The sequence below is a fragment of the Silurus aristotelis genome (genome assembly GCF_946808225.1).
Source record: "Silurus aristotelis genome assembly, chromosome: 23".
NCBI lineage: Eukaryota > Metazoa > Chordata > Actinopteri > Siluriformes > Siluridae > Silurus > Silurus aristotelis.
In genome coordinates, this window is record NC_139596.1 from 2611743 (window position 1) to 2639387 (window position 27645).

General features: G+C 39.9%; 1 protein-coding gene across 4 annotated transcripts in view; it reads right to left on the reverse strand.

Annotated features, from left to right (window-relative positions):
* Positions 1-27645, reverse strand: part of unc5db (unc-5 netrin receptor Db) — a 249279-nt gene that overhangs the window by 129182 nt on the left and 92452 nt on the right. For 2 of the 4 annotated variants that reach the window (XM_083526367.1, XM_083526365.1), the window contains exons 2-3: positions 4824-5069; positions 4608-4737 (exon numbers count right to left, since the gene is read on the reverse strand). In XM_083526367.1, coding sequence (XP_083382493.1) covers positions 4608-4671 — 64 coding nt within the window. In that variant the 5' untranslated portion in view covers positions 4672-4737; positions 4824-5069. Of the gene's footprint in view, positions 1-4607; positions 5070-27645 lie in introns of all 4 variants that reach the window. The other 2 variants (XM_083526366.1, XM_083526364.1) reach the window with 1 other exon arrangement.

Sequence of the window (27645 nt, forward strand, 5' to 3'; positions counted from 1 at the left end):
CACGCTGTTCCTTGTGATGCCTCAGTAAGGCAGTGCGTTAAAAAAAAAGAAAAAAAAAAGGATTTGTTCGAGCCACGTACAGAAGGCAGCAATGTGTCTCCCCGACCGTTGCCAAGCTACCAACATATGCTAATAGCCGCTAATCCCAAAAGTCCTTTAGGAGAGACGGAGTAATGTTGCTCCGGGGAAAAAAATAAACGAATGAATGCTCTGTGACCGGTTATTTCTCCTCAGATTAATCTTGAGTCAAAACAGTCGGCTGGATTTTTACAGACAGGCTGCTGACGCGTAGGATTGTGTACAATGTAGGACAAAGTAGAATACATGAGGGGGGGGATTTACTTATTTCACCACCAGGAGATTTATATTCATTTGCGACTTTACAGAAGTGAAAGATTTGATGGGTGTGGCCTCTCCAAGTATAACTCCTCCCTCCTCTATCCAGGTACAAAATAAAACAATAAAATTCTGGTGTTTCTCGATGGCTTGATACTTGATTAACAAACTCCTTTGTTTTTCCCCCCAATATGTCTTAAAAAAAAAAAAAAAAACATTTGTGTCGATCATTACAAGTCGTCTTAAAATAGAACACCTCACCAAGGGCAATACAGGAATAAAACACACCCCTTCCTCCGTCAGCTCTAATAAGCCGAGTTACTTTCCAACAATACTGCTGTAAATCAACATTGCGTCTAAGGAGTGAAGGTCAGAGCCATCCGAACCGCCCCCACCCCCCACCCCCAAAACCCTCCCCCTCATTTCGTTCTGTCTTTCTCTGTCTCTCCCTGTCTCTCTCTCTCTCTCTCTCTCTTACTCTCTCTCCATCTCTGTCTCTCGATGTTGGAAAAATTTAGAAGATGCTTTTTTCTACACACATATTCAATTCATTATACTGATACAAAATGGACACACAAATGAACAAACAACCAAACAAACAGGAAAACAGACATACAGATAGAGGGACAAACAGACAGGGAGAAACACAAACAGAGACAGACCAACCAACAGACAGATGGACGGACAAATGGGAAAAAAACGTACAGAGATCGATAGACAGAAAGGCAGACGACCAACAGACAAATGGACCGGCAGACAGATGGACACTTAGACAGACGGATGTACAGGCAGAGAGAAAAAATAAAAAGACAGACAGATAAATGGAGACAGATGGACAAACAGTCAAATAGACAAACAGTCAGACAGAGAAAAAGACAGACAGACAGACAGACAGACAGACAGACAGACAGACAGACAGACAGACAGACAGACAGACAGACAGACAGACAGACAGACAGGTAGATGTAGAGCATCGTCTTGCATTGCTGATGGACACTTATAAAGTACTTGATAGATAGATAGATAGATAGATAGATAGATAGATAGATAGATAGATAGATAGATAGATAGATAGATAGATAGATAGATAGATAGACAGACAGACAGACAGACAGACAGACAGACAGACAGACAGACAGACAGACCACATAGCTGGCAAAATAATTACACTGTAGTTATTCCTTATACAGACAGAGAGAGTTTCCTGCATAGCATACTTTGTTCGTCCTTTAAGTGGGACACGGACACATACACACACACACACACACACACACACACACACACACACACACACACACACACACACGTCCTCTACAGTGCACCATGCCTCATATTTTCGTTATCGATTTTCACCCTCTATTAGATTTTTATCTCTTGCGCTGGCTTGTAATCATCTTCAATAGTCTTGGGAAGGGCAGGGGAAAGACTGAGAGTGACTGCTGAGGCAAAGTGAGAGAAAGAAGGAGAGAACGAGAGATGAAAAGGGTGGGGGGACGGGCGGCGATGACAGCAGACGGGCTGATGCTGGCTGTCACAGCTGCATCAAACCCTGCTGCATCTCTGCTGCATCCGCAGGAGACTTCGCATCAGACTTCTGACGCGCTCGGAAATAAACGCCGGTCTCGCGGTAGCGCCGTCGATATCGTAGGTGTACAGTAACGCGCGAGTCGCTCGGGGCCCGAGTTGCTTACTGCCGTTCAAGACTAAATCCATTTCTGCTGCCTTTCAAAATCAGCTGGGGGGAAAAAGCAACCAAAAACAAAAACGATTTGCATGGATATTTTGCAGACAGCAGGAATGCACAAGAAACCACAAATGCAAGCGGGTGAATGAGAATGAAGCGTATGTGTGTGTGTGTGTGTGTGTGTGTGTGTGTGTGTGTGCTCAGATCATGAAACACGGTGAAGATGCTTATCTATTGTTGTGCACGACTGATGAGACACCTGACAGTAATATTTTGAAGGAGCTAAAGATGACAGAAGATATCTTTTTGACTCGGAAGGTTACGAGGTCAAATCCCAGTCGACGTAATGCACGCCGGGGACCTGAGAGTTAATAAAAAGCCACGGGGAAACGTTTTGGAGATGGATTAGCTCTCTGAGCTTTGATTCATGAAACGCTTTATCTGTTCGCGAGCAACGGTTCGGAGCAGAGATGCTAATCTGAGGTTGATCTTGTGAAAGGACAAAGAGGGCCGAATGTGGGCGTTCAAACGAATGGGGGTCATTCGGGGGAGCGCGCAGCAGCGTTTTTTACAGCAGATAGAACTAATCGCCCGGGTTGTGACACTGATACGATACGGCGATAAAAAGGCCACGTGTGGTACAAGCCCGCGTTTCATCCTCCACGCGGCGGCTCAGTGGAAATGAGACTCGTTGGTCGTCGCTGCTTAAACTGACGCCGGTTCCAGTGGAGATCGGCCCTCTGAAAAAACACGTTTTTTTTTTACCGCCTGCGCTACTGTATTTCATCCACCGAATGTACTCTCATTTGGTTTCATTTAAATGTAAATGCGAGCGCACGCAGGTGGCAGGTGATGGATTCGGGACCGGGGCGTGGAAACGACTTCGCTTCGACCTTCATCCTGGCAGGCCGCGTGGACGATTCAGTGGCCTTCGAATAAAAACGTTAAACCCGAGTAGAGATCGCGATAAGACGCCGGCCTTGGGGGCGTGTCGTCCCTCTGCCTAGACACTTGTTTTATGTCATTTACTGTTATTTCGAGAACGCGACAATTCGCACGTCCCTGACACACTCGTTTATGCGTTATGCGTGCATGAAAACTTGCTGAAGCTTTAATAAGGAACGCTGCTGTGATATATATGTACGGTGAGATGATGGCTAGGTGTACGGATTAATCCGCGCAGCTGCATTAACACTTAGTGTGAGGAATCAACTCCTCCGTGCCGGCGTTGCCCGCTGTGTTCCGCGTTAACTCGACACTCCTGGAGATCGTTAAACCTGCGCTAGAAGGATTCAACCCTGGACATGCTAATCCGGATCGGTTCACACGCCTCGACTCGACGCTCCCGCGGGTTAATTGACACGTGAATGAGAAGATATCTAAAACACTTGATTTTTAATTCATTTAGTCTCCATTGGGCAAAAGCTTGAGAACCGACTACTGTAAGTACAATAATGTTGCTTCCATACAAATAAATAATCCAAACTCTTTGTAAAAAAAATAAATAAATAATAATTATTGTTATAACCTACGCTGTAGCTCCTGTTCTCTTGGCAGAACAATCTGTACTTCCAATATTCCCTCGATGAACGATTTCCTCGTTCTTCTTCTTTATGGCTTCGGAAATTCTCGGACGAAAAATCTACCGAAATCACGTCGGATCCGATTCTGAGATTCTGTCCTGATGCTGAAACCATTTCCGTAGGACCTTCCGGAAGTTTGACGTGGTTTTGGTTCTTGTAACTTTAATCCAGCGGTGGAGAGATGACATGTAAAAACAATAAAAATAATAATAATAATGTTTGTGTGATGACGTCACATGCACGAAGGTGTCAATGGCAGCAATTCCAGATGTGGACTTAGTGCCCAGAGGTGCAAATCTGACTCTCTTTACCAGCTGATGAAATTCTAACCCACCCCAATGTCTTTTTGGACAATTTCACACTTGAAACAGACGGAAATCGTCCGATTTTTCGTATATCCACGTAACAATACGACTTCATTCCTGGACTGTAGGTGTGATCGCGACACCACTGGACTAACCCGGTCCTAAACATCTGCAGAAGGGCTCGTTTGCACTGCAGGTGCTCCATCAAGGCTAGAAAGGTTTCCCGTCCACTACCACCCCAACACCCCTCCCTAACCACCCTAGGAGTAGTGTATGGGTGTATGATGTATTTCATGGTGGTGCTGATGGATGCAGCATGCACTTCAATCCATCCAGGAGGCACTGCAGAGGCTCAGGGAGCACCACAGGACCTGGAGCTATTACTCAAGTACAATGATGACGATCACGTAAACGCCTCATGTACAACAAAAATGATGGCATGGTGAACGCGCGCCTGTTGCATCCTCGCGTGCACGCTCATACTAACCTACACGTCGCGCGTTCACGCCTTCACACGCGCAGCGCGCGCGAGCACGTCCTCGCGCGCACTCCACATACACAATCCCCCAAAGACCATGCTGCTTTTTGAATGCAGAAAATGAATTTCTAACACACAGCCGAGTTGTTAACACATGTTTTATTCCTACTGCTTATGTTTTTTTTTTTTTCCTTTATAAAATATAAACGTTAAACGCTTACCCCGACCGCACGCGCACTTCGCGAGCAGGACCAGGAGCAAGGCGACGTCCCAGCAGCGGCGCATCTTCTCGAGGGGTCTCCTGTTTCCTTCCGTCAAATTCGCAACATTTCCTTCCTTTTCTTGGACCTCCTTAAGTTGTTGGTTTTAATAAAAAAGCGGTTTTCCAAACGAAGAAACCAAATAAATGTAAGGAATACGAAAGAAGGAAACTTTACTGAATCTATCCACGGGCCGCCTCCATCCTCACTCCGCTCCACCGCCGAACTGCGAGCGCTCCAACTCCGGCTCGCGGGCCGCCTCTTCGCGCGTTCAAGCGCCACACGTGGGAAAGACAGCCAATCACAAGTTGCACCGAGTGACCCGTTTCAGCCAATGGCGCGTTGGGGTGGGCGGGGTTATAAGCGCGCGAGCGGGGCGTGCAGTATCAGCAGCAGATGCTGCAGATGTTTCAGGGGCGCGCGCTCGAGGAGGAAAAAGAAGGAAAAAGAAAGTTGACTTTGCAGTTTGCTCGCACAGAGAAATCACACAAAAGACAAAGAAAATAAAATATATAGTATATGATAATACAATAATGTGTAAAACAAGTCAACATAAAAAATACATTAATTAATAAATAATTTTTTTTTAAAGTAAATAAATAAATTAAACATTTTATATATATATATATATATATATATATATATATATATATATATATATATATATATATATATGGTTTCTCACTCCTTTCTACCAATGCCCCTTTCTGTTATTAGATTAGATTAGATTAGATTAGATAAGATTAGATTAGATTAAACTTCCTTGCCAATGAGCATCTAACCAGAAGTGCATTAGTGGCTTATTTACAATAAATAACAGTAGATAAATAGGGTATGAGGACCATATACACAGGTGGATGGTGATTAATGTACAGAAGGGGCAGTAGGTGTTTAGTAGGTGGGAATCGGCAATGCAATGCTCGCCCTTTGCAAACAGCGTTCATTGTAAAGGTTCTCCAAAGTGGGCAGCTGAGCGCCGATGGTTCGTCGGGCAGTTTTCACCACCCTCTGAAGGGCTTTACGGGCCGGAGCAGTGCAGCTGCTGTACCACACTGAGATGTATTTAGTGTGGATGCTCTCAATGGTACAGTGGCAATGGTATATTATTGTATATTTAAAAAAAAAAAATTATTAAGATCAGAAAAAAAAAAAAAATCAGTTTTACGATTCAGTTTTTCTAAAACTCAGCCCTATTATGTTCATCCAAATAAATCAAAATGAATAAAGAAAAGAAAAACATGCATAAAAAGAATATTTTCATACTATATGACCATATAAGAGTTTTCATTTTTAAAATAGATAAAGAATTTAAATAAAAAAGGTTCTCAAAGCTTTGGCCCTTACTGTTAAAAAGATGAGTACAAAAATGTTTATTTGGAAATTTTTCATATTTTGATTTACTTCAGCACAGCGAATAAGTCATTTTTACTAACTCAGCATTTACTACTACAGCTTGATCCAATCAAAAACCAACTCCAGAGGCTCCAAAGGCTATTGAAAAATAGTTGAATATTTGGGAATATTTTTCCATCAAAAAGGATCTTCTGACCAGCCAACCCTATTGAAAAACAACCAATAACAACCATTAGAGAATTTGTAACAGTTTTAATGGTTGGAATTGGAATTGGTTTGGTTGGAATGGGAACTGTAATGGTGTAACCCCAATGGGTCTCCCAATGGTGGCGTGTTACATCTAACGGATCTTTTTAAGCAAATCACACTGGTATCTACAAAGGTTTCTTTGATTCCTACCCTAATGACACACAGAAAGATACATTGTGTAACAGAAACCATTTGGTAATTGCTTAAATGCTTGACGCCTGATGGTTTGTAATGGGGTTTGTATTGGAAACTATTTGAAGTTCTGTCATTCGGGGTTTGTTTTTAGCTAGGCAAGCTGGTAGACCAGTTTTCCCTTGCTGGTGCATTGTCTTTCTTTGATTTTTTTTTTTTTACTTGACTAACCCGATCAATAAATGTTGGAGATTTTCTAATCGGCTTACTGTAGCGTTCTTTTCTTAAAATTAATCAACATTCACAAACCGTGTCCTTTCTCCAAGCTGGCTAAGATAAAGATAAATGGTGGTAATAAATAATAAATGAAAATGACTTTTTAAGGTCCTTTCCACAAATGGCACGCCATTTAGACCTTATAGCTTTTGAAATGTTTTCGATCATTTTTCAATGTATATACACTAATATATACAAATTATACACTACTTTGTTGTTTGTGTTATCTAACAAACCAGCTGTACAACGTATTTCATGATAAGGTTAGGTCTTTTTTATCATTAGTGAGTTGATTTCTTTCCCTTCCTTCTCCCTGGTAATAGATACAATTCCTTTTGTATTGAGAGAGAACAAGAAAAAAGTCTTTTTTTTTTTTTTAATATGTTGTCTATTGAACAAAAAGCATACATTATAGTAATTGTTGAAGGAGCTATTTAATGTAATTGGGAAATGAATATTTTTTCTTTAAGTGGTGGTGTTCTCCACTGTTAAACCTTCCATAATATATCAGCAGGCCTGAAGCCCATTCACTATACTATAATCACGTTTACCTTCATCTCCAACGAGACAAAAAGAAACAATTTCTTTTGCATATTCATATAACGAACAATAAGGTGTGTAGGCGATATTAAGTTTTTCAGGATGGGGGGAGGGAAGCAATCGGAACGCTTAACACTACTTACATTTTATAGACGATGGCATTTAGGAACGCGAGATTTCACTGAGAACTTGATTATGCAAAGGAGAACGTTCAGGCGCTGCCTTTCTTTTCGTTTTTTGCTAAAACAATTACCGGTCAGGGAAACGGCGGGCGGACCGGAATTCTGGGTTTGATACAGTGAGACGATTGTGAGCGCTTTGCATTTGATTAGCAGCGGGACGCCTGACAGCGCTAACAATTTATCTGATTTCAGGTGAAGCTTCGGCAAGGGGAAACAAGCAGATGATACGTTGTGCAGCTACGAAAAAGTCCTGACCACTGCAACCTGTTACAAAGGCAAAGTTTCACCTTTTTAATGTATCTTTTATGTCATTTACAGCAGAACAGTAAAATTATTATTATTTTTTTTTTTACATAGCCCGTTTATGTTAGGAACCTGGGGTCAGAGCGCAGGCTCAGCCATGTTAAAACACTTATCACAGACAGTTAGGGGCCTTGACCAAGGGCCCCTTGAGTGGCAGATTGGCGATACCGGGGCTTGAACCCCCGACTAGTAGCACAGAGCTTCTTATTAATGTTACAATGAACATTTAATTTGAGCCAGAGGGTAAAACAATGTTCTCTACAAGGCAAAAGAGTGGAGCAACCTTCTTATTGAGTCACAAAGGGGGAGCAATTTACACTGTGAAACAGGTGGGAGGAGCAAAGTACTCCATGTAACAAGAAGGCAGAGTGACATCCTCAACTGTGCAGGGAGGCAGAGTGACATCCTCAGCCAAACAAGATGGCAAGGTAACTGTTGAATGCTACTAAAACATTTTCAAATCGGGTTCATTGCCAGTTCTTGGGTGACAGGACCAAAATCCGAAGCTTTTCAATTCAATTCAAGGCTTCTAACATTGAATACTGTCTCAAAGCAGCTTCACAGAGAAAGTTATATAAAACAATGTATACATTATGTGCCTATACGTTGTTCCTTATAATTTGAAATTTATCCCGAATGAGCAAGTAAGCAAGGAAAAACTGAGATGGCATGAGGAAGGAACCTAGAGAGGAACCAAACTTAAACGTGAACCTGTCCTCATCCTTAACACCAAATATCACCCAAATTTTATCTTCTGTTGCAGCCTATTCACCTTAAAGGCTACAAAAAAAGCATTTTTGCTCACTTGTTGTTTTTTGTTTTTCGCACTATCATGTACAAACATTTCTTTCCACTTTTTTTTCTTTATATATATATACAGATATATATATATATATATATATAGATATATATATATATATATATATATATATATATATATATATATATATATATATATATATATATATATATATATATATATATATATAGACGCAATCTGTGTCTGCATGATATCCGGCCACACAGTGCATGCACATACTGTTTAAAAAAAAAAAAAAAAAGTAAAATAATAAAAAAATTAATAGTAGAAATGTGATTCAACTCTGCCAGAACTACAGACAAGTTAATGATCTTTTGCCATGCATATGCATCAATATAACTATTTCTGATTTTTTTTTTTGCCATATGTACTGTATATATGTAACAACAGAGCGATCGATGCATCTTGGGTCTCCGCATCAAGGAGGTTTTTGTTTTCTAGCCACAAAACGAATATTTCATTGACTTTTTTTTTTTCTTTATAAAATGCCAAATTTGTATTAATACTTGATGTCCAAGTATGAATAATGAAAAGTGTCCAAGAAAGTGCCCTGAAGCATAGTGTCAAGGTTCTTGCTTTTTATCACACTTTGTAAAGCTGTCTGAGCACTCATCTCTTCTCTCTTTCTCTCGCTCTCTCTCTCTCTCTCTCTCTCTCTCTCTCTCTCTCTCTCTCTCTCTCTCTCTCTCTCTCTCTCACACACACACACACACACACACACACACACACACACACACACACACACACACACACAGAGCCAACAGAGATGCTCGGTTCCATTCATGGTCAAAAAAAGCATGATAAAGGGAACATACTGTGGTTTCTCACTGCTCTTGTTGCCAAGCAAACTGAAGACCTTATTTTATTTCACTGAATGCAGTCTGGCTCTTCTTCTAAAACCAGCTTTTATTCAAACAGGGTTATTTTTTGTCTACAATTTCTTAGACAAGATTCCAGCATCCTCCGATACACTCTAACTGAAAAATATTTCTGATTACTGGCTGAGTGAGGTTGGTGCAATAAGCCATACAAAATTCAAAACAATGATGGAAAAAAAATAACGGATTCATTACTGAATTGTAATTCTTTGTTGAATGAGTTTGGGTTGATGCACAAAATGCCATAATGTTGCTGCATGTAAACGTTTTTTTCACTTGTTTATCAAAAAATGGATGAGGTAAAATGAACACATAGATGGTGTATAGGGTTGGGATGATCCAGGAGATGTGGGCATGATATTCCCTGCCCCATAGAGGTTTACGGTATATGAGCGATGGCCACCACGAGGCTTTAAGAAAGACAAAGCTCTAAGAAGACAATGTGGAGGGATCCATGCTCTCTGCAAAGCCCAGTGAGGAGCCACATTCTCCACAAGGCAAAAGGTCTTGAGTAACATTCTTCATGTACCCTATGAAGCAGGTGGAAGGGGAGACATACAGAGAAAGAAGGAAGAGCAGCACCTTTAGCCAAGAAGGAATTTCTATTTACATGTTGGACAGTCTTAAAAACCATTTCACTACATATCGTATTCTGTATGAATGTGTATGAGACAAATAAAATTGTATTTGATTTTTGGTGTCCAAAACAGGGCTGATAAGTATAGTGATGTCCAGACAAAAGTATGGATAAACAAATATGTTCATAACAAGCCCACAGTTTGTACTGAAGTGCTTTGTGTTGCTGGGACAATGATGTTCTCAGCAGAACAGGAGGGTAAGAGAAACATCCTCAAAAGGACAGATAGGCAGAACAACATCCTCAGCATTGCAAGGGAGTTGAGTAAAGATCTCATCATGGAGGGAGTCAGAATCACATCCTCAGCAAGGCAGGGAGGCAGAGCAACAAACTTAGCAGGAAGGGTAGGCAAAGTGATGTCCTCAAAAAGGTCCTCAGTGTTTTAGATTGTTCTGCAACAAAAAAGCACAAAATCGGCATATGGCTTTGTCAGTGGCGGGCGGTCAGGGCCAGCAAAGCCTTCTCTGCTGGTCTAAACACTATCAGAATCACTGACCTACATTTACAACCTAAATTCTAATATCTGTTCCATCAAATTGTATTAATTTATTCCCAACAGTTTCTCTTCATTTCGTAGCGTTTCTTTTGGCTGCACTGCTTCCAGTACGTGCATGTGGATGTTAGATTTTTTGTCCAATCAGATTTCAGCCTCTATGTGCTGCCATGTCAATTTAATCTGACCAGAGCCTTCAGAATCAGTACTGCTGGCCTTTTTTTTTAAACCTTAGTCTCCTTAATAAATAGCTCTGTTTCTTTAACCAATCAGATTTCATATTCCTTCCTCAGATTGGTTGGTCAGAGGGAAACTAATACAGTCAAGTTTGACTGGCAAAACACGTGTGTAGTTAGACTTTTTTAGGCCTATGGATAAAAAGAAATTAATTTGGTCTCAGACAATCTTAAAAATCCATTTTGAAGAAAAGCTAGACATTGTGAGGAGGTCGGCCAACCCTGAAGCTAGCTAGCTTGTCTCAGCCACTTCCAGACCAGTGAATACGAGCGGTACCACTGAAATACAGCCTCTGAGGAGCGGTGCACATTATAAGTCTGAATCTCTGGTGAGTAGGTTGGATTTTATTTTAATTTTAATGTTTTTGTCATGTTATTGGACAAATATTGTTTCTGAACTGCTCCAAATGATGTCCATCCATGCTCATCCATTATTTTATGTTTTTCAATTCGTCAAGTAACAAATAAGAAAACTGAAAGTGGACGCAAATGCGGACGAATGTAATATTTATAACAGCGTACGGCTTTATTCTCGTCCTTTCGACTTCGATTTCATAGCGCTACAACTTTATATTCATAATCTTTTATTTTCTTTTTAATGTCCATGTGACTTGGTGCAATAGCTGATAGAATGTGTAGTCAATGTATTAGGGCATAATTGACAAATTAATAAATATGTGAAAATTATTATTTTTTTCCTCTTAAAGTATTTTTAAGGGATTTGCCTGGTTATTACTTCAGTAATATTAAGGTGAACCGACTGCCACGATGTTAACCATATAAGGTAAATAGAGGTGGTGACACCGTTTAAATAAAACATGTATCACGATTATAAATGAATGAATGAATGGATAAATAATATATAAATAAATCCTGAGATTTTTTTTTGCGGTTGGACCGCATGTGCACAAAAAAACTCATTTCATATAATAATCTTGCATCTCAGGTGCACTAAAGCTGAAAGGTAAAAAATTCATGAACATGAATAGAGACGGAACAAAAACCAAAAGCCCTCTGCCATTAAACTGACCATTGTGCAAAAGCCTTTTGATTCTAAATGTAATGTCCTAACTGAGAAAATTGATCTCACACAGAGGGGAAAAAAACCCTACTTTTTTTGGTTGAAAGATATTTACACAATCGTGGGCGTTAATTATCAGCTGCGGTTCAGTAGTTTTGCCACTCAAGGCTTCGATGAAATCGTTGCATTCGATTATAGGTGAGCGTTAGGTTAGGTATTATTTTGATGAAATGTTTAATTAGTCTGGTTCTTTTGAAATGCCATTTGATCCGTTGTACCGTTTACAATGGCAGCACAGACAATGTTTGACTTTCAGGTTTATCAATAGAAATTTGAGCAGAAAAAAATGTGCAAGATGGACCTGGTTAGCGTTAGTTAGCTCGCCTGGGAAGACAATTTTTGGAAGTTTAGACCCTCCATCAATACCACGACCTTGATCCTCCATACACTAACATTTCAAATCAGATCAGGAAATTTGAATAGTAATTTTCCCATCACATTAAAACAAGGATTTCAGTTCAACCATAATGTGATTAAATCAGCAAATCATTTAGCATGTTTTAGCTAAATCAGTTATTCATATACAGATGGTCCCCGTGTTACCATGGTTCGACGATTTTTCGGTCTTAAGATGGCGATAGCGATACGACAAAATTGCAAAAATATAAAAAAATTCATGCAACAGGCACAGGAAGCAGCATACGATGTTGGATGTGCAGCTGGGATGAGCGTATCTCTCGCTGTGTGAGGTGCTGCACTCTCCCTAGGGTGTATTTTTTTCTGTTTCAAACAGCAATTTTAGTGATAAAAGCATGTCTTTCAAGCGCCCAAGTATGTCTCCTGCTTGTAGGGAAAAAGGAGGAGGAAAGCCATCAGTTTAGAGCCGAAAATGAAAATTATAAATCAGCATGAAGTAGGAAAAACTGTCACAGTCATAGTGCCATCTTCCACTTATTTTTTATATTTTTGACTTACGACGAAGTCATCATAACGTATCTCCATCATAAGTACCTGTAGGTACTAATCGAACTTCTAAAGGTCACTGGCCCCAACTAAACTGTGTCGTATGGTTTATTATATTAATGTCTCATTCCCAAAACTGTTCTTCATGACAGGCTATTTGCTAAGCTTAGCGCTAATGTGCTCATTTCTGATTGGGTTTCTGTGAGTAAAGTGTAGCCGAGAGATCTGCACTAACAGCACAATGTCGATCATCAATTCCATGGATGGAAGTTTTCTGCATTGGAGAAGTTTTCTGCATACAGAAAAGTCTTCAGGGCAGGAATTTATACTTTATAGGTTTCTGAGGAACCATAAAAAGCTGTGTTTTTGTCTTACTGACTTCAAAAGAATGAGAAAATGAATGATCATTTCTTCTTCCTTCTGTGGGAAGTGGAAGCTCAGTGGTTAAGATGTTGTACTTTTGATCAGAAGGTTGTGAATTCAAATCAGGGGACAGCTAAGCTGCCACCGCTAGGCCCTTGAGCAAGGCTGCTTAGGAGTATGAATGAAATAATTGGAAATCGATCCGTATAACAACGTTTGCCAAATAATGTAAATTGTGTTTCTTCATTTGAATATCAAGAAATCTTTCTCGTTTGCTATAGTAACAATTCTTAACGCCTAAAGTATTGAAAGTTCTATGTTGGGATAAAGGGGTGGAGTTAAAACTCATGGTAACTTTCATTAATAATGATGCGATTATATTGAATGTATTGTTTCATGTAATAGCCAAATTCATCGGTGGTGCCATTTTTGAAATGTATTTTTCCCTGTATTACTGTCTAGCTGTGCCTCTGAACAGCAATCAATCGGAGCTAAAATAAAACCCAATACAAACACCACCTATCTGTGCAAAATAGAGGCGTTTTTATCGACCGTTAAATCTCAGTGTCTAAAACTGGCAAAAGTAAGCCTAGACCTCCGAGGGTCAATGATCATCGACCAGCCTGGGTTTACTGTCATTGCTACAGCTTTGATCACAGTTATAGATTATGGCTCGGAGAACTAGATCCCAAATAAAAACAGTGTGTGTTTATATCCTCTAGTCATCCTCTTGCGTTTTCTGTGATCTAATAGAAACTAAACACTTTATGTACCTCAAATGCCATGCTTTCTTAATGTTAGACTTTTGTGTATAATAACAGTGCTGTAGCTGAAAATCCTACATTAATAGTTATAACTATGATAAATATAAAACAAATAGATGTAAAAAAAAAATAATAATAATAAAAAAAGGGAAAAAAAACATAAGTGGGTGATGCAATCAAATTAATCTAGTATAAATTATATGATAATAATTAAAAAAAAAAGTTTAATGTTGAAAAATAGCCAAAACTAATTCCAATAAACCGAAATCAGATGCAAAAGATTAACAAATCATTGTCAAAACTAATTTGCATAAAAATCCTTTCATTATTTGGAGGGGAAAAAAATATTTTGCAGAATCTCATGTGAAAAAATATATTTATGCATAAAAAATCATGTGTGAGTATCAATAATGTATATTTTTGATTTTAAATCGGGTAAAAATAACAAATTGAGCCAATTGAGCCAACATTATAAGTAAATAATAAAATGTGAATGATTAAATTAATTATAATTAACGTTTAAAAAAAGCTAAAAAAATTTAATAAATTGTTATTTAAAAAATCTTGTAAAAATGTATAATTCAATTAAATAATAATAAATAAAAAAAAAAAAAAAAATAATAATAATAAAATATATATTTATACAAGTTTTTTAAAGAACGATTTAAAAAAAACTTTCTTTTCGGCTTCTCCCGTTAGGGGTCGCCACAGTGGATCCTCCGCACGTTTGATTTGGCACATGTTTTACGCTGGATGCCCTTCCTAACGCAACCCTCCCCAATTTATCCGGGCTTGGGACCGGCACTAAGAGTGGCTGGGGATGGTTCCCTGACCGGGAATCGAACCCGGGTCGCAGCGGTGGGTGCGCTGCATCTTAACCACTAGACCACCAGGGGACCTTTTTAAAGAACGATTTATCATGTATAAAATAAAAATGTAAGAATTAACAGTAAAAATCAATTCTCATTTGGAGAAATTCACGTCTATACGTTCTGTATGTTCACGAATCTACACATTTATTTCGTAAATTTGTTTACATTTATTTTTATATCCCTCCAGATTAGCAGTAACTCAATACAGCCGCTGTTAAAACTAGGCGTTTTTTTTTTAATGCTATATGTTTTGAAACTACTTTCATATAATGTGCATAATCACATTACATTGCATAAGCCTGACTATAAATATTCATTTCACACACAAAGTTCCCAGCATGGCTTGTGACTTCTTCTGGAAGTTAATTAAGAAGTAGTTGGAGAAGTTAAAAAAGTTTCTAGCATTTCGACAGACACAGTTTGACTTGACTTTACAAAGGTTCGACAAATGTAGGTGCCATGAATAAAAGGAAACAAATGTACTTAAAGAGAGGATGTATAGCAGAAGGTCCCCAACCACCGGGTCACGACCAGGTCCTGGGCCGCAGGAACACTCTATTGAAGTGTTCAGATGTACACTGTATTACATTTTTTTCTTTTTAGAGTAATTTTCCAAATGTACATACAGTGCTATTTCACATAGGTTCTTTAGAGAAAGAAGTAAATGTATTGTCCTCTAATGATCATCATGCACAAGTTGCTGAATGGTTTTGTCATTTTCGGGGTTTGAGCTCGTCGAAGGTCTTCCTGATTTCTTGTCATCTTCCAGTGACGTTCTTTCATTCATGTGCCACTTAAAACACCTCTAACAACTCAACGTGAACTTGCCAAATCATGTCCAACATATCTGTGGCAGATTTGCCCAGTTTCTCATACAATTTGCTCTTTGTTCTAACTTGCTGTCCGTGATAAAATCACAATCACAAGGTGGTATGGTACATGGTCAGAATAGAAGCAGTTGCACAGCTCCCGGTGTACACAGGTACAATGTGCGATGCCTTTTGGCGTACTGACTTATGAAGGTTGGTGCTCAGTGTGACTGTGCGTGCAGCCTTGTGCTGCCATCTGTTGGCATGTTTCGAAACATATAAATATACCTATATATGTATATATATAAGAACAAAAAACCTTGCATACCCCGCCAGTTGGTCTGTGGTGCACAAAAGGTTGAAAACCCCTACGTACAGGATGTAGAATATCCTTCAGACTCATTTGAGGTACACTATAAGGATTGACTATTGCATTTCAAAGGGCACATTTGTAATATTTGTCACTGCAGCCAAATTGAAAGTGTATCATTTCAAGACTTGGAACAAAAAAAAAATAATTCTCCAAAAGAGTTCCTCCGAAGGTGAAACCGACAGCTCTTGACTAATAAGGCTTCAACTTTGAAAAGGTAAAGCAGACCACTTTCCCCTTGTCTCGCAGCGAGGAAGTTTAGCGGAGGGCGCATCAGTCGGAGCACTTGCCTTCATCATGAATATTCGTCTTAAGCCACTCTGTGCGAGGGGAGGGGTTTCCACTGCACCATCTGGTAAACAGCCAGCGGGCAGCTTAATATTAAATTCCTGACACAGAGGGAACATCAAGCGTGGACAGGTACTCCATATGGCACAACTCCGAGGGCAGTTTAAACCCTCATGTTCACGTTGGGTCAAGACGACCTATTTTAAAATTCACCCAAAAACAGAGGCAAGACAATATTTTCTTTCCACAACATAGACCTTTATGGCTGACCCTTTCCGTCTGTGTCTTATTAACCCCCCCCCACCACCACCTTATGCCAGCCATCAAAACCCCCAAATCTCCTTCTGGGTCCCCATTTGCCATCAGTACCGACGGTAAATATGGCTAAATCATAACAATGGAGCTCAATGAGGCCAGGGTCAATAGGATATCCATCGCTAAGTAAGTGAACAAGAACAGCCAGGTTAAAAGCTTAACAGCTTTCAATGTCTTTTTATTCAGGAAGGAGAAAAGGCAAAGGATCGACTTTCACCCTGGAGGAGGGAAAAAAAAAGAGAGCAACATCTGCCTGAATATCTGCCAACACTCTGAGACCTGGACCCAGAGTGGCAAAACGATAGTCAGCACTTAGGGGTAACCCAAGGACACATCGATATCCGTCTCTGTTTTGGAGATCTCTGCCAGGAGTTCGTCTCTCGCATGTGCTATTTCTTTTTCCTTTTCTGTCTTTAAACAACCCAATGGGATGAAAAAATCTATTTATCTATCTATCTATCTATCTATCTATCTATCTATCTATCTATCTATCTATCTATCTATCTATCTATCTATCTATCTATCTATCTATCTATCTATTGAAACAGAAACATTTTTAAATAAAATGTTGGTATTGGTTAAATAATATATAAAATCATATTTTATTAAAAAATAAATAAATAAATAAATAGAAAAAAAAAAAAATCTAGTTAGTACAATACACTTTGGTATATTGATTAAATTGATTTATTAAAATTAAATACATGGAATAGTATAAAAAATGTATTAATTAGTTAACACATTTATTAGACCTCTTTTGGTTAATACAAATGTGTATATACAGTGAGGAAAATAAGTATTTGAACACCCTGCTATTTTGCAAGTTCTCCCACTTAGAAATCATGGAGGGGTCTGAAATTGTCATCGTAGGTGCATATCCACTGTAAGAGACATAATCTAAAAAAAAATCCGGAAATCACAATATATGATTTTTTAACAATTAATTTGTATGATACAGCTGCAAATAAGTATTTGAACACCTGAGAAAGTCATTGTTTATATTTGGTACAGTAGCCTTTGTTTGCAATTACAGAGGTCAAACGTTTCCTGTAGTTTTTCACCAGGTTTGCACACACTGCAGGAGGGATTTTGGCCCACTCCTCCACACAGATCTTCTCTAGATCAGTCAGGTTTCTGGCCTGTCACTGAGAAACACGGAGTTTAAGCTCTCTCCAAGGATTCTCTATTGGGTTTAGGTCTGGAGACTGGCTAGGCCACGCCAGAACCTTGATATGCTTCTTACAGAGCCACTCCTTGGTTATCCTGACTGTGTGCTTCGGGTCATTGTCATGTTGGAAGACCCAGCCTCGACCCATCTTCAATGCTCTAACTGAGGGAAGGAGGTTGTTCCCCAAAATCTCGCAATACATGGCCCTGGTCATCCTCTCCTTAATACAGTGCAGTCGCCCTGTCCCATGTGCAGAAAAACACCCCCAAAGCATGATGCTACCACCCCATGCTTCACAGTAGGGCTGGTGTTCTTGGGATGGTATTTATAATTCTTCTTCCTCCAAACACGTTTAGTGGAATTATGACCAAAAAGTTCTATTTTGGTCTCATCTGACCACATGACTTTCTCCCATGACTCCTCTGGATCATTCAAATGGTCATTGGCAAACTTAAGACATGCCTGGACATGTGCTGGTTTAAGCAGGGGAACCTTCCGTGCCATGCATGATTTCAAACCATGACGTCTTAGTGTATTACCAACAGTAACCTTGGAAACGGTGGTCCCAGCTCTTTTCAGGTCATTGACTAGCTCCTCCCGTGTAGTTCTAGGCTGAATTCTCACCTTCCTTGGGATTACTGAGACCCCACGAGGTGAGATCTTGCATGGAGCCCCAGTCCGAGGGAGATTGACAGTCATGTTTAGCTTCTTCCATTTTCTAATGATTGCTCCAACAGTGGACCTTTTTTCACCAAGCTGCTTGGCAATTTCCCCGTAGCCCTTTCCAGCCTTGTGGAGGTGTACAATTTTGTCTCTAGTGTCTTTGGACAGCTCTTTGGTCTTGGCCATGTTAGTAGTTGGATTCTTACTGATTGTATGGGGTGGACAGGTGTCTTTATGCAGCTAACAACCTCAAACAGGTGCATCTAATTTAGCATAATAAATGTAGTGGAGGTGGACATTTTAAAGGCAGACTTTGAGGGTCAGAATTCTAGCTGATAGACAGGTGTTCAAATACTTATTTGCAGCTGTATCATACAAATAAATAGTTTAAAAATCATATATTGTGATTTCTGGATTTTTCTTTTTAGATTATGTCTCTCACAGTGGACATGCACCTACCATGACAATTTCAGACCCCTCCATGATTTCTAAGTGGGAGAACTTGCAAAATAGCAGGGTGTTCAAATACTTATTTTCCTCACTGTAAGTGTGTGTGTGTGTATGTGTTTTACATTTAATATTTAATTTTCTAAAAAATGTCTTTTTTCTACTGTATCTTTTACTTATTCCAGCACACTTTGACAGATGTCTTCCATTCCTTCCTTTCATCCTTCATTCATTCAACACATTATTTGTATTTGCCATTTAAGCTTCCCATTCCACAATGAGTGCCAATTTGCTGTTAGAATAACTCTGTTTTACATTCATTATAGCAGGCCACTCAAGATCATAAACCTGTGTAAAGCATATCTTCATAGAGGTGGCTTTGTAAACAGGGGCATTGGCATGCTGGAAAAAGTCTCCTAATTTAAGTACAGGGAAAATCTCATGCTAGCGCATCCGAAAACGTCCTGTACAATTGTGTGACTACAACAGTTATGGGGAGCAATGTAGCATATACAGTATGGCTGGAAAGTAGCATATACAGTATGGCTGGAAAGTAGCATATACAGTATGGCTGGAAAAGTGCTGTTTCCATAGATACTGTCTGTCTGTCTATCTGTTTGTCTTCAATTCAGTTCAATACATGTTTATTTGTATAGCGCTTTTAACAATGAACATTGTCTCAAAGCAGCTTTTCACAGATAATGTGGTGATTAAAAGTGAGTATGTTCTTTATAAGTAAGTTTGTCCCTGATGAGTGATCCGGTGGCGACTGTGACAAGGAAAAACTCCCCGAGATGGCATAAGAAAGAAACCTTAAAAGGAACCAGACTCAAGAGGGAACCCGTCCTCATCTGGGTCGCACCGAATATCCATTTATAGCAGATATACGATGTTGCGGGGTGCAGTGATGATGATCAAAAGCAAAATGTAGTCCTGAGTCAATGTAGCTGTCTTCTGTCTGTCTATCAATTTGTCCATTTGTCTGTCTTTTGGTTTGTATGTCTTTTAGGCTGTTTATTAGTCTGTCTGTTTTTCTCTCTGTCTGACTATTTGTTTGTCCACATGTTTAACAGTTTATCTATAATATAAAAAATTACTAAACAAAAAAAAAAGGGTAAAAAAGTTTTTCTCAATCTTTTACAAGCCGGTAAACCATTCAGTTAAATATAAAATTCACCATTCATATGTCCTCTCCTTAACTATACACGTGGGTGGTTCAAGAACATCTTCAGAAATGCACCGATGCAATGTAACACCTACAATATGTTCCACACTGCATCCCCAACAAAAAGTCTCTTGATTCTGTAAGGAAGTAAGAAAATTGCCGGAACAGACATTTTCACCGGACCTACATTCATATTTCATTTGGATATTCAAATGAATACAAAATGCCTTGGGTTTTGTTCCGGGTTGACCTTTTCATTTTGCTTCGCCTTTAATCACATTTGTGCTCTTTAGATGCTGCTTCGTCTTGATTTGCATCTCCTGCATAATAGATCAGTATGTTTAATCCATGCCCATTGTGTGTGTGTAAATGTGAGTGTGTAGGATTACATAAAGGGATAATAAAAATCAATATTGTGAAAAAGTGTGTGAGACAGAAATCTATTGCATGGACTGTAACGATATCAAAAGCATGCCTTATTGCTTTCGAAAGCACATTGATTTACTTTTCTACAAAGACTCTGGGATCACCGTTCGCACACCCTCCAGAATCCTCCCAACAAGGTGTGTAGCAGAAGATCCACTCCATCCGGACTATTTTCGAAGCCTGATGGTTATCGATCCCGTTCTCTCGAACATGTCTCAGTTTCATTTTCAGCATCAGAGTAAACGCTGGTGCGAATACAAACGGAGACGAGATCGCCACTGGGTTGAGTCATCTTTATAAAAGCGTAGGGAATCAATCGCAGATAATCTCCCTGACCCGAAGTCCTGGAAGTGGTCTGGGGAACGAGTTAATTGAGAGTCGGGGTGTTTGCAGAACATGACTGCGAATGATACGCCGTGGATAAAGAAATGCGGCGCTAACAGAGTCCCGCTCGAGATGGGATCTAACAGAATTAGCCCTCTGTGATGATGTGCCAGAGCCATGGGTCAGATTAGCCGATATCTCCCAGCGCTGGCAGTTCTTTTTCTCGCTGCCCAGTTCCCAAATTTAAAAACAGTCCAATATCTACATAAATGGATAGTGTCTAGTGATGAAAATATAACTGTAAAGCCACGTCAAAGGAAGATTACTCAGTCTTTTTGTTTCTGCCGAGCCTTTTATATATTTATATATACATACAGTATCTCACAAAAGTTAATCCTCCTGGGTATGGAATTTTCCAGAGCTGCACAGGTTGTTGCTGGGATCCTCTTCCACTTCTACATAATGGCATCATGGAACTGCTGGAGGTTACACACATGGCGCTACTCCACCTTCCACATGAGAATCCCCACAGGTGCTCAAACGGGTTTAGGTCTGGAGACATACTTGGCCACTCAATCACCTTCACCTTCAGCTTCTCAGCAAGCTAATTGGCATCTTGGCAGTGTTTTTGTAGTCGGTATTATGCTGGAAAACTGCAGTTCGGCAGAGTTTCTGACAGGAGGGCGTCATGTTCTGCTTCAGAATGTCACAGTACATGTTGGACGTATGTTCATCAGTACCAGCAGCACTCGTTCAGCCCCAGACCATGATGCTACCACCACCATGCTTGACTGTAGGCAAGACACAATTTTCTTGATACTCCTTAGCAGGGTGTCTCCACACATGCTGGACACCATCTGAGCCAAACAAGTTTATCTTAATCTCATCAGACCACAGGACATAGTTCTAGAAGTTCAGGCTCTTGAACATTTTCACTGCAGCAAACAGTTTGCGAGCTTTTATGTGAGCTAACTTCAAAAGAAGCTTTATTCTGGGATGACGGCCATGCAAACCTAATTGTTGCAGTGTGCGGCGTATGATCTGAGCACCGACAAGTGGACCTTCTGCTTCTGCAACCTCTAAAGCAAAGCTGGCAGCACTCATGCATCTGTTTTTTTAAGCAGCTTCTGCATATGAAGCACAACACGAGGACTCAACTTCTTTGGCGACTGTACTGTAACTCAGTTTCAGTGTGTTACTGATCTTATAGCCTTGGCCTCAGATCTTTGTGAAGCGCAACAATTCTAATTCTCAAATCCTCAGAGTCTTTGACATGAGGTGCTATGTTGAACATCCAGTGGTCAGTATGAGATAATTGTTCTCAAAAGTACCACATTTTAACTGCTTTAATTCAAAATACACACATTTGTCTGGTTTTGTCAAGCCAATAAAAACATGAACATGATTTTTCAATTGTACACTCAATAGCACTTATAATACCACTATAATCAAATGTTGCTTTCAACTTGGAAACCCAAACCTGTTTCAGCATGGTGATGCCCCTGTGCACAAAGTAAGCTCCTTGAAGATCTGGTTTACATGCTTTGGAGAGGAAGATCTTGAGTGGCCTGCTATAGAGCTCTGATTTCATTCCTACTAAACACCTTTGGGATGAATGTGAATGCTGATTGCACCCCAGGTCTCATCACCTACATCACTACCTGCCTTTCGTAATACCCTTGTGGCTGATAACCACAAACATCCATAAGCACACTCCAAAATCTAGTGGAACATCTTCTCAGAAGAGTGGAGGGAATTATAAGAGCAAATTGGGACTAAATGTAAAATGCAATGCTCAAAAATCACATACTGTACTAATGACCAGGTGACCCAATTCTTTTAGAAATAGTGTGTGTATATATACATTGTATATGTGGAACTAGGTTAAACTGTAGTGTTATGTGTGAAGTTTTTTTCCACTGTAATAAATTCAAATATCATAGCAGAAATTAGATCCCAGAAAGATTAACATGGTCTAGAACACTTCTGGAGAAATCTGTGTAAAGGCAAAACAGAAACATTTGCACAGTTTATTGTTTAAGTGAGAGACGATGCCTAGTCCAAAGTTGACAGGAAATGACAGCAAGGACTTGGGTGTGATTGGAAGCTCAGGCATTACTGGGAAATGCGATAGCCGAGGCTTAGTACAAGTGCTGGGAAATAATCACCAGGGATTTAGTGTGAATGGGAACTGATGGATTAGTGGAAATAAACAACATGACATCATTTGACCAGAACAAGGCTTACTGTATTACAATTCACAGGAATGTGTCCCTGGGACTAAAGACCAGTAATAAAAAAAAGCTAGAATAGTTGCCTTATGTGTGAATAGAAGTACATATAAAAGAAGATAAATAAACAGGAAAGTGACGTTATTTAAACAATTCCCATTAAATCTATTTCTAAGGATCTTTGTACCCAGAAGACCAGAAATAAAAAGATTAGTATTGGCAGTGGGCATTTACAACATTTACTGTACAGAGTCACCAAAATTTGTGGTCACATGACCATTTGATTTGTACGTGCACATTTAGCCCCCGCTTGCTCACATCCATTTATCTGGGAAGATGTTCCACTAGATTTTGAAGTGTCTTTGTGGAGAGTTGTGGAGATTCATTGTGTCACAAGGGTTTTAGTAAATTCAGGTACAGATGTAGGTGAGTTGAGGAGGCCTGCGGGTGCAGTCAGTGTTCACACTCATCCTGATGGTGTTTAATACGGTATGATGGATGGATGGATGGATGGATCGAGCCTTTACAAAGAGGATACGATGAATACCAAGCATGGGTTCATCGAGAAAGAAAAGAGAAAATGAGGACATTTGGGAACCAGATGATAGACAGAATATAGTAAAGCCAAAAAAAAAAAAGTTGCAGGTAATACCCAGGATCAAGTGTTTGAAAGGTAAATTTCAGCAAATCCAACCCCACTTCTTGTCACACCCCATTGCAAATGTCAGTGCAGCCAGATGAAATACCATTTGAAGGCCACAAGGTCAAAACATTACTTGTGAAGGTGTGCAGATTATAGTGTGGGTCTTAAATAAGAAGAACTCCCAATGATTGTCATTTGCTATTGGCCAAACTGTCTCATTTAACTCCCCCGCTTTACAAGAATCCCACAAAGGTGCGACCTCCTTCTCTTAATTCCCCAATCCACGCCAATACATTAATCACCCTGCTAACTCGGGCAGGCCTCATAAACCACAGCCACTCTGTCAATGGCAGACAATTCCCCCTGTCTTGAACCCCAGAAAGTCTTGGCAGCTGTACCTCGTTCCGTGTTACCCAAGACCCAGGCTCGGATAATCGTCTGATTAAAAAACGAGCTTCTCTAGGAATACGAGAGAGTCCTTATAATGGAAAAAGCTCGCTCCCGAAAAGTTTCATCTGCAATTTAAATCTGCATGTGAAAGGTCTCCGAAGAAATCCGACGCATTTAAGCCCGTCAATGAACAAATTACAACGGGGCCTGTCAAGGAGGACATGCAATCTTCGACCAAGAAAACGTATAATTTTATTCATAGCGCCCGGACCGAAAGAGTTCACGCTTTCTCCAACTCCGGTGACATAATAACTTCGCACTTCTTGGGAAAAAAAGGTCACTTGATACAAGACAGGCTCCTGCCTTCGCATCCCTGATACAAACCCTTTAATCAAAGCATAAGCTCAATGTTCTAAGGGTCAGCTCACAATGGCCATCAACAGAGACACTCCAATCTTCTGAGTCAGGCAAGGTCTCGAATTGGTGCAGCAGAAAACACTCAGTCGCTTAACGGGGCTCCTAGCACTGGGACTCTTGAAAGAGCCTGCTGTGCCAAGTAGCGTCTGTGAAAACTTAATGGCCCGAGTTCTAATTGGGAATGAAATATGGCCGTGACCCTCTATGGAGCCAGTACCTGTTTTTATAAGTCGTGTTTCAGTTACATTTTCCTACAATTAGAAAGGCAAAAGATGAAATTAACGCAGTTTATTAATTAACGCAGTTTATTATTATTAACCAATTTTAAGTAAAATGCCTGATTAGTTAAATAATACATAAAATAAAAAAATGATAATTCAATGTAATACACTTTTTATTATAAATATTCAATCAAGTAATCGATTCAAAAGGCACAAATTAAAATTGATTTAATCAAATTTAATAAATGGAAAAATTGTCATTAAATAGTTTACATTTGTGTGTTTGTGTTTAACATTAAATATCACATTTTCTAAAGATATGTATTACATAACTTTTTTTTTTTTAGCATACTTTAATGTCTTCATTCCTTCCTTCAGACATTTATTCACTCCCTCAATATGCGGAATTGTCAGGAATTTCTAATCCTGAGAGAACTCCTTGAAGCTACACCATTTTGCTAAACTGGCATCGTTGGCAATGGCAGGAAGTGGCAGCTATTTCGCGCATACGCAAAATTAAACTTGCTGAACCAACTCACGATCCGCCACTTGATACGTTTGGCAAAAGTATTTGGACAGTATTTGTCACTTGTTCCAGCATGAACCACAAAGCCAGCTCCATGAAGATACAGTTTTGCATTGGTTGGAAGTGTGTGGAAGATCTCCTCTGACCTCAACATTATTGGGGTGAATTGGAACATTGATTGCACCCCAGGACTCTTCACCTCACCTACATCAGTACTTGGCTAAATGAGCAGAATTCTCCAAAAGCACATGGAACATAGATATTATTATAACAGCGAATAAGAATTAAATATGGAATATGTTCATATCAATCTTATGGTCAGGTGTCTAACAAGCAACTTTTGTCCATACAGTGTAACTGGCTCTAAAGCAAAATCAATAGACACAAAAGACTTGGTTTGTTGTATGCCATGGTGGAACATGCAGTTCCTTGGGGCTACAATCCATAAAATAATACTTGCAATAATACATTTTGTATTTCGAGAGGCCTCATGAAGCCCAAGGTTATATTCCGACGAATAATCACAACGCAAGCGGCCCAAGAGAAAAAGCCATGCAGCACATTTGGGGAGAAATATAATTTATTTTTGTTCAAAACACGGCTTTGTAGAGAGAAATCAGACCACAGACTGTGAGCTTCACAGCAGAACGGAGACTAGTCGTTGCTTGTTACGTGTATTTTCTTTTACTAGCGGAAGATTCATCCTTACAAGAAAAAACAACGAAACCGAACACTATCCAAACCGAGCATGTAAAAAAAAAAAAAAAACATTTTCTCAGTTCACGCCAATCATAAAATGAAGCGTATTGACAGCCTGTAGGTATTGCTCGCATGACGCGGAGTGATGTAGAGCCATCGTGGCGTCGGCGTCTGGCGGACCAGCTGCCACGGGGACTCCGACAGACCTCCAGTCAATTATTCACCACGCAGCACGTTCACAAAGAGTTCAGCGCTGAGCACCAGAACACTTCCTTGCCGTGGGAGACTCATCAAAGCGCAGAAGAAGAAATTAAACTCACCGCTGCCACCACCACAACCTCCCCCTCGAAAGAAAATAAACCCACGTGGAGGTGAGAAGTCAGAAGACAGCAAAGTTTTTGACACAGTTCAACATTTCCTTCTTTAATAAGTGTGATATTGTGGTGTGGCGTAGGTGCCTGGGGAGGGAGTCCATTTTCTTTTTCTTTTTCTTTCCTTATGAGGTGAAATATACAGAGGAACTGTGTCAACATCTGGAGTGAGAGAAAAAGCCGGTAGTAGGACAGACAGAGAGGCGGACTAAAAAAATCCATTGCTTGAAATAAATCAGTTATCTCTCTCTCTCACTTTCTATCTGTCTAAAGAGAGAGGGATAAGAGGGAAGGGGGGTGTTATAGGGTTCTACATTCTACATTAAGCCTTTAAAAGTCATTATTTTTCTGTTCATCCTCTGACTAGAGAGAGAGAGAGAGAGAGAGAGAGAGAGAGTTCAACAACCTTTATTGACACAGACAGACAGACAGACAGACAGACTTCAACATAAAACCCTAAATGACAGACAGATTTGACAGGGTTCAATATGAAAACATTAGAATAGAATAGCCTTTATTTGTCACATATACATTACAGCACAGTGAAATTTGTTCTTCGCATATCCCAGCTTGCTTAGAAGCTGGGGTCAGAGCGCAGGGTCGGCCATGATATGGCGCCCCTGGAGCATAGAGGGTTAAGGGCCTTGCTCAAGGGCCCAGGAGTGGAATCTTGGCAATACCGGGACTTGAACCCCCGACCTTCCGATCGGTAACCCAGCGCCTTAACCGCTGGAGCTACCACTCCCCCCAGACAGATAGACAGACAAACAGACAGATAGGGTTCAACATAAAACCCTTAATGACGGACATACAAACTGACAGATTTCAGTATGAAACCATTAAAGACAGACAGACAGACTTTAACATAAAACCCTTAATGACAGACAGATTTGACAGGGTTTAATATGAAACCATTAAACACAGACAGACAGACAGACAGACAGACAGACAGACAGACAGACAGACAGACAGACAGACAGACAGACAGACAGACAGATAGACACCTTTGATGACAAACCAATTTGTATTACTTTAGGGTACTAGATTTTCGCATAAATATTTAAGTGGCTTTTGGGACACACACACACACGCACACGCACACGCACGCACACGCACGCACACGCACGCACACGCACGCACACGCACGCACACACACACACACACACACACACACACAGACAGACATTGAGAAAATTGCCTGGAAATTGTTGCAGTACAAAGCAAACAAACAGCTAAAGAAAGGACATACAATACATTCGGAATCCACTGCATGTAAAGTATTGTATATATCACACATTTTCCATATTAACACTATAATATACAGAATAGAGATATTACACATAAGCTCACACACAGCATATTTTGTAGCACCTCATACCTGTTTGGTCTATTAAGCCACCAGTTTCCTCATTAGTGCAGTTAATCCTGGCTTTGTGTGTGTATG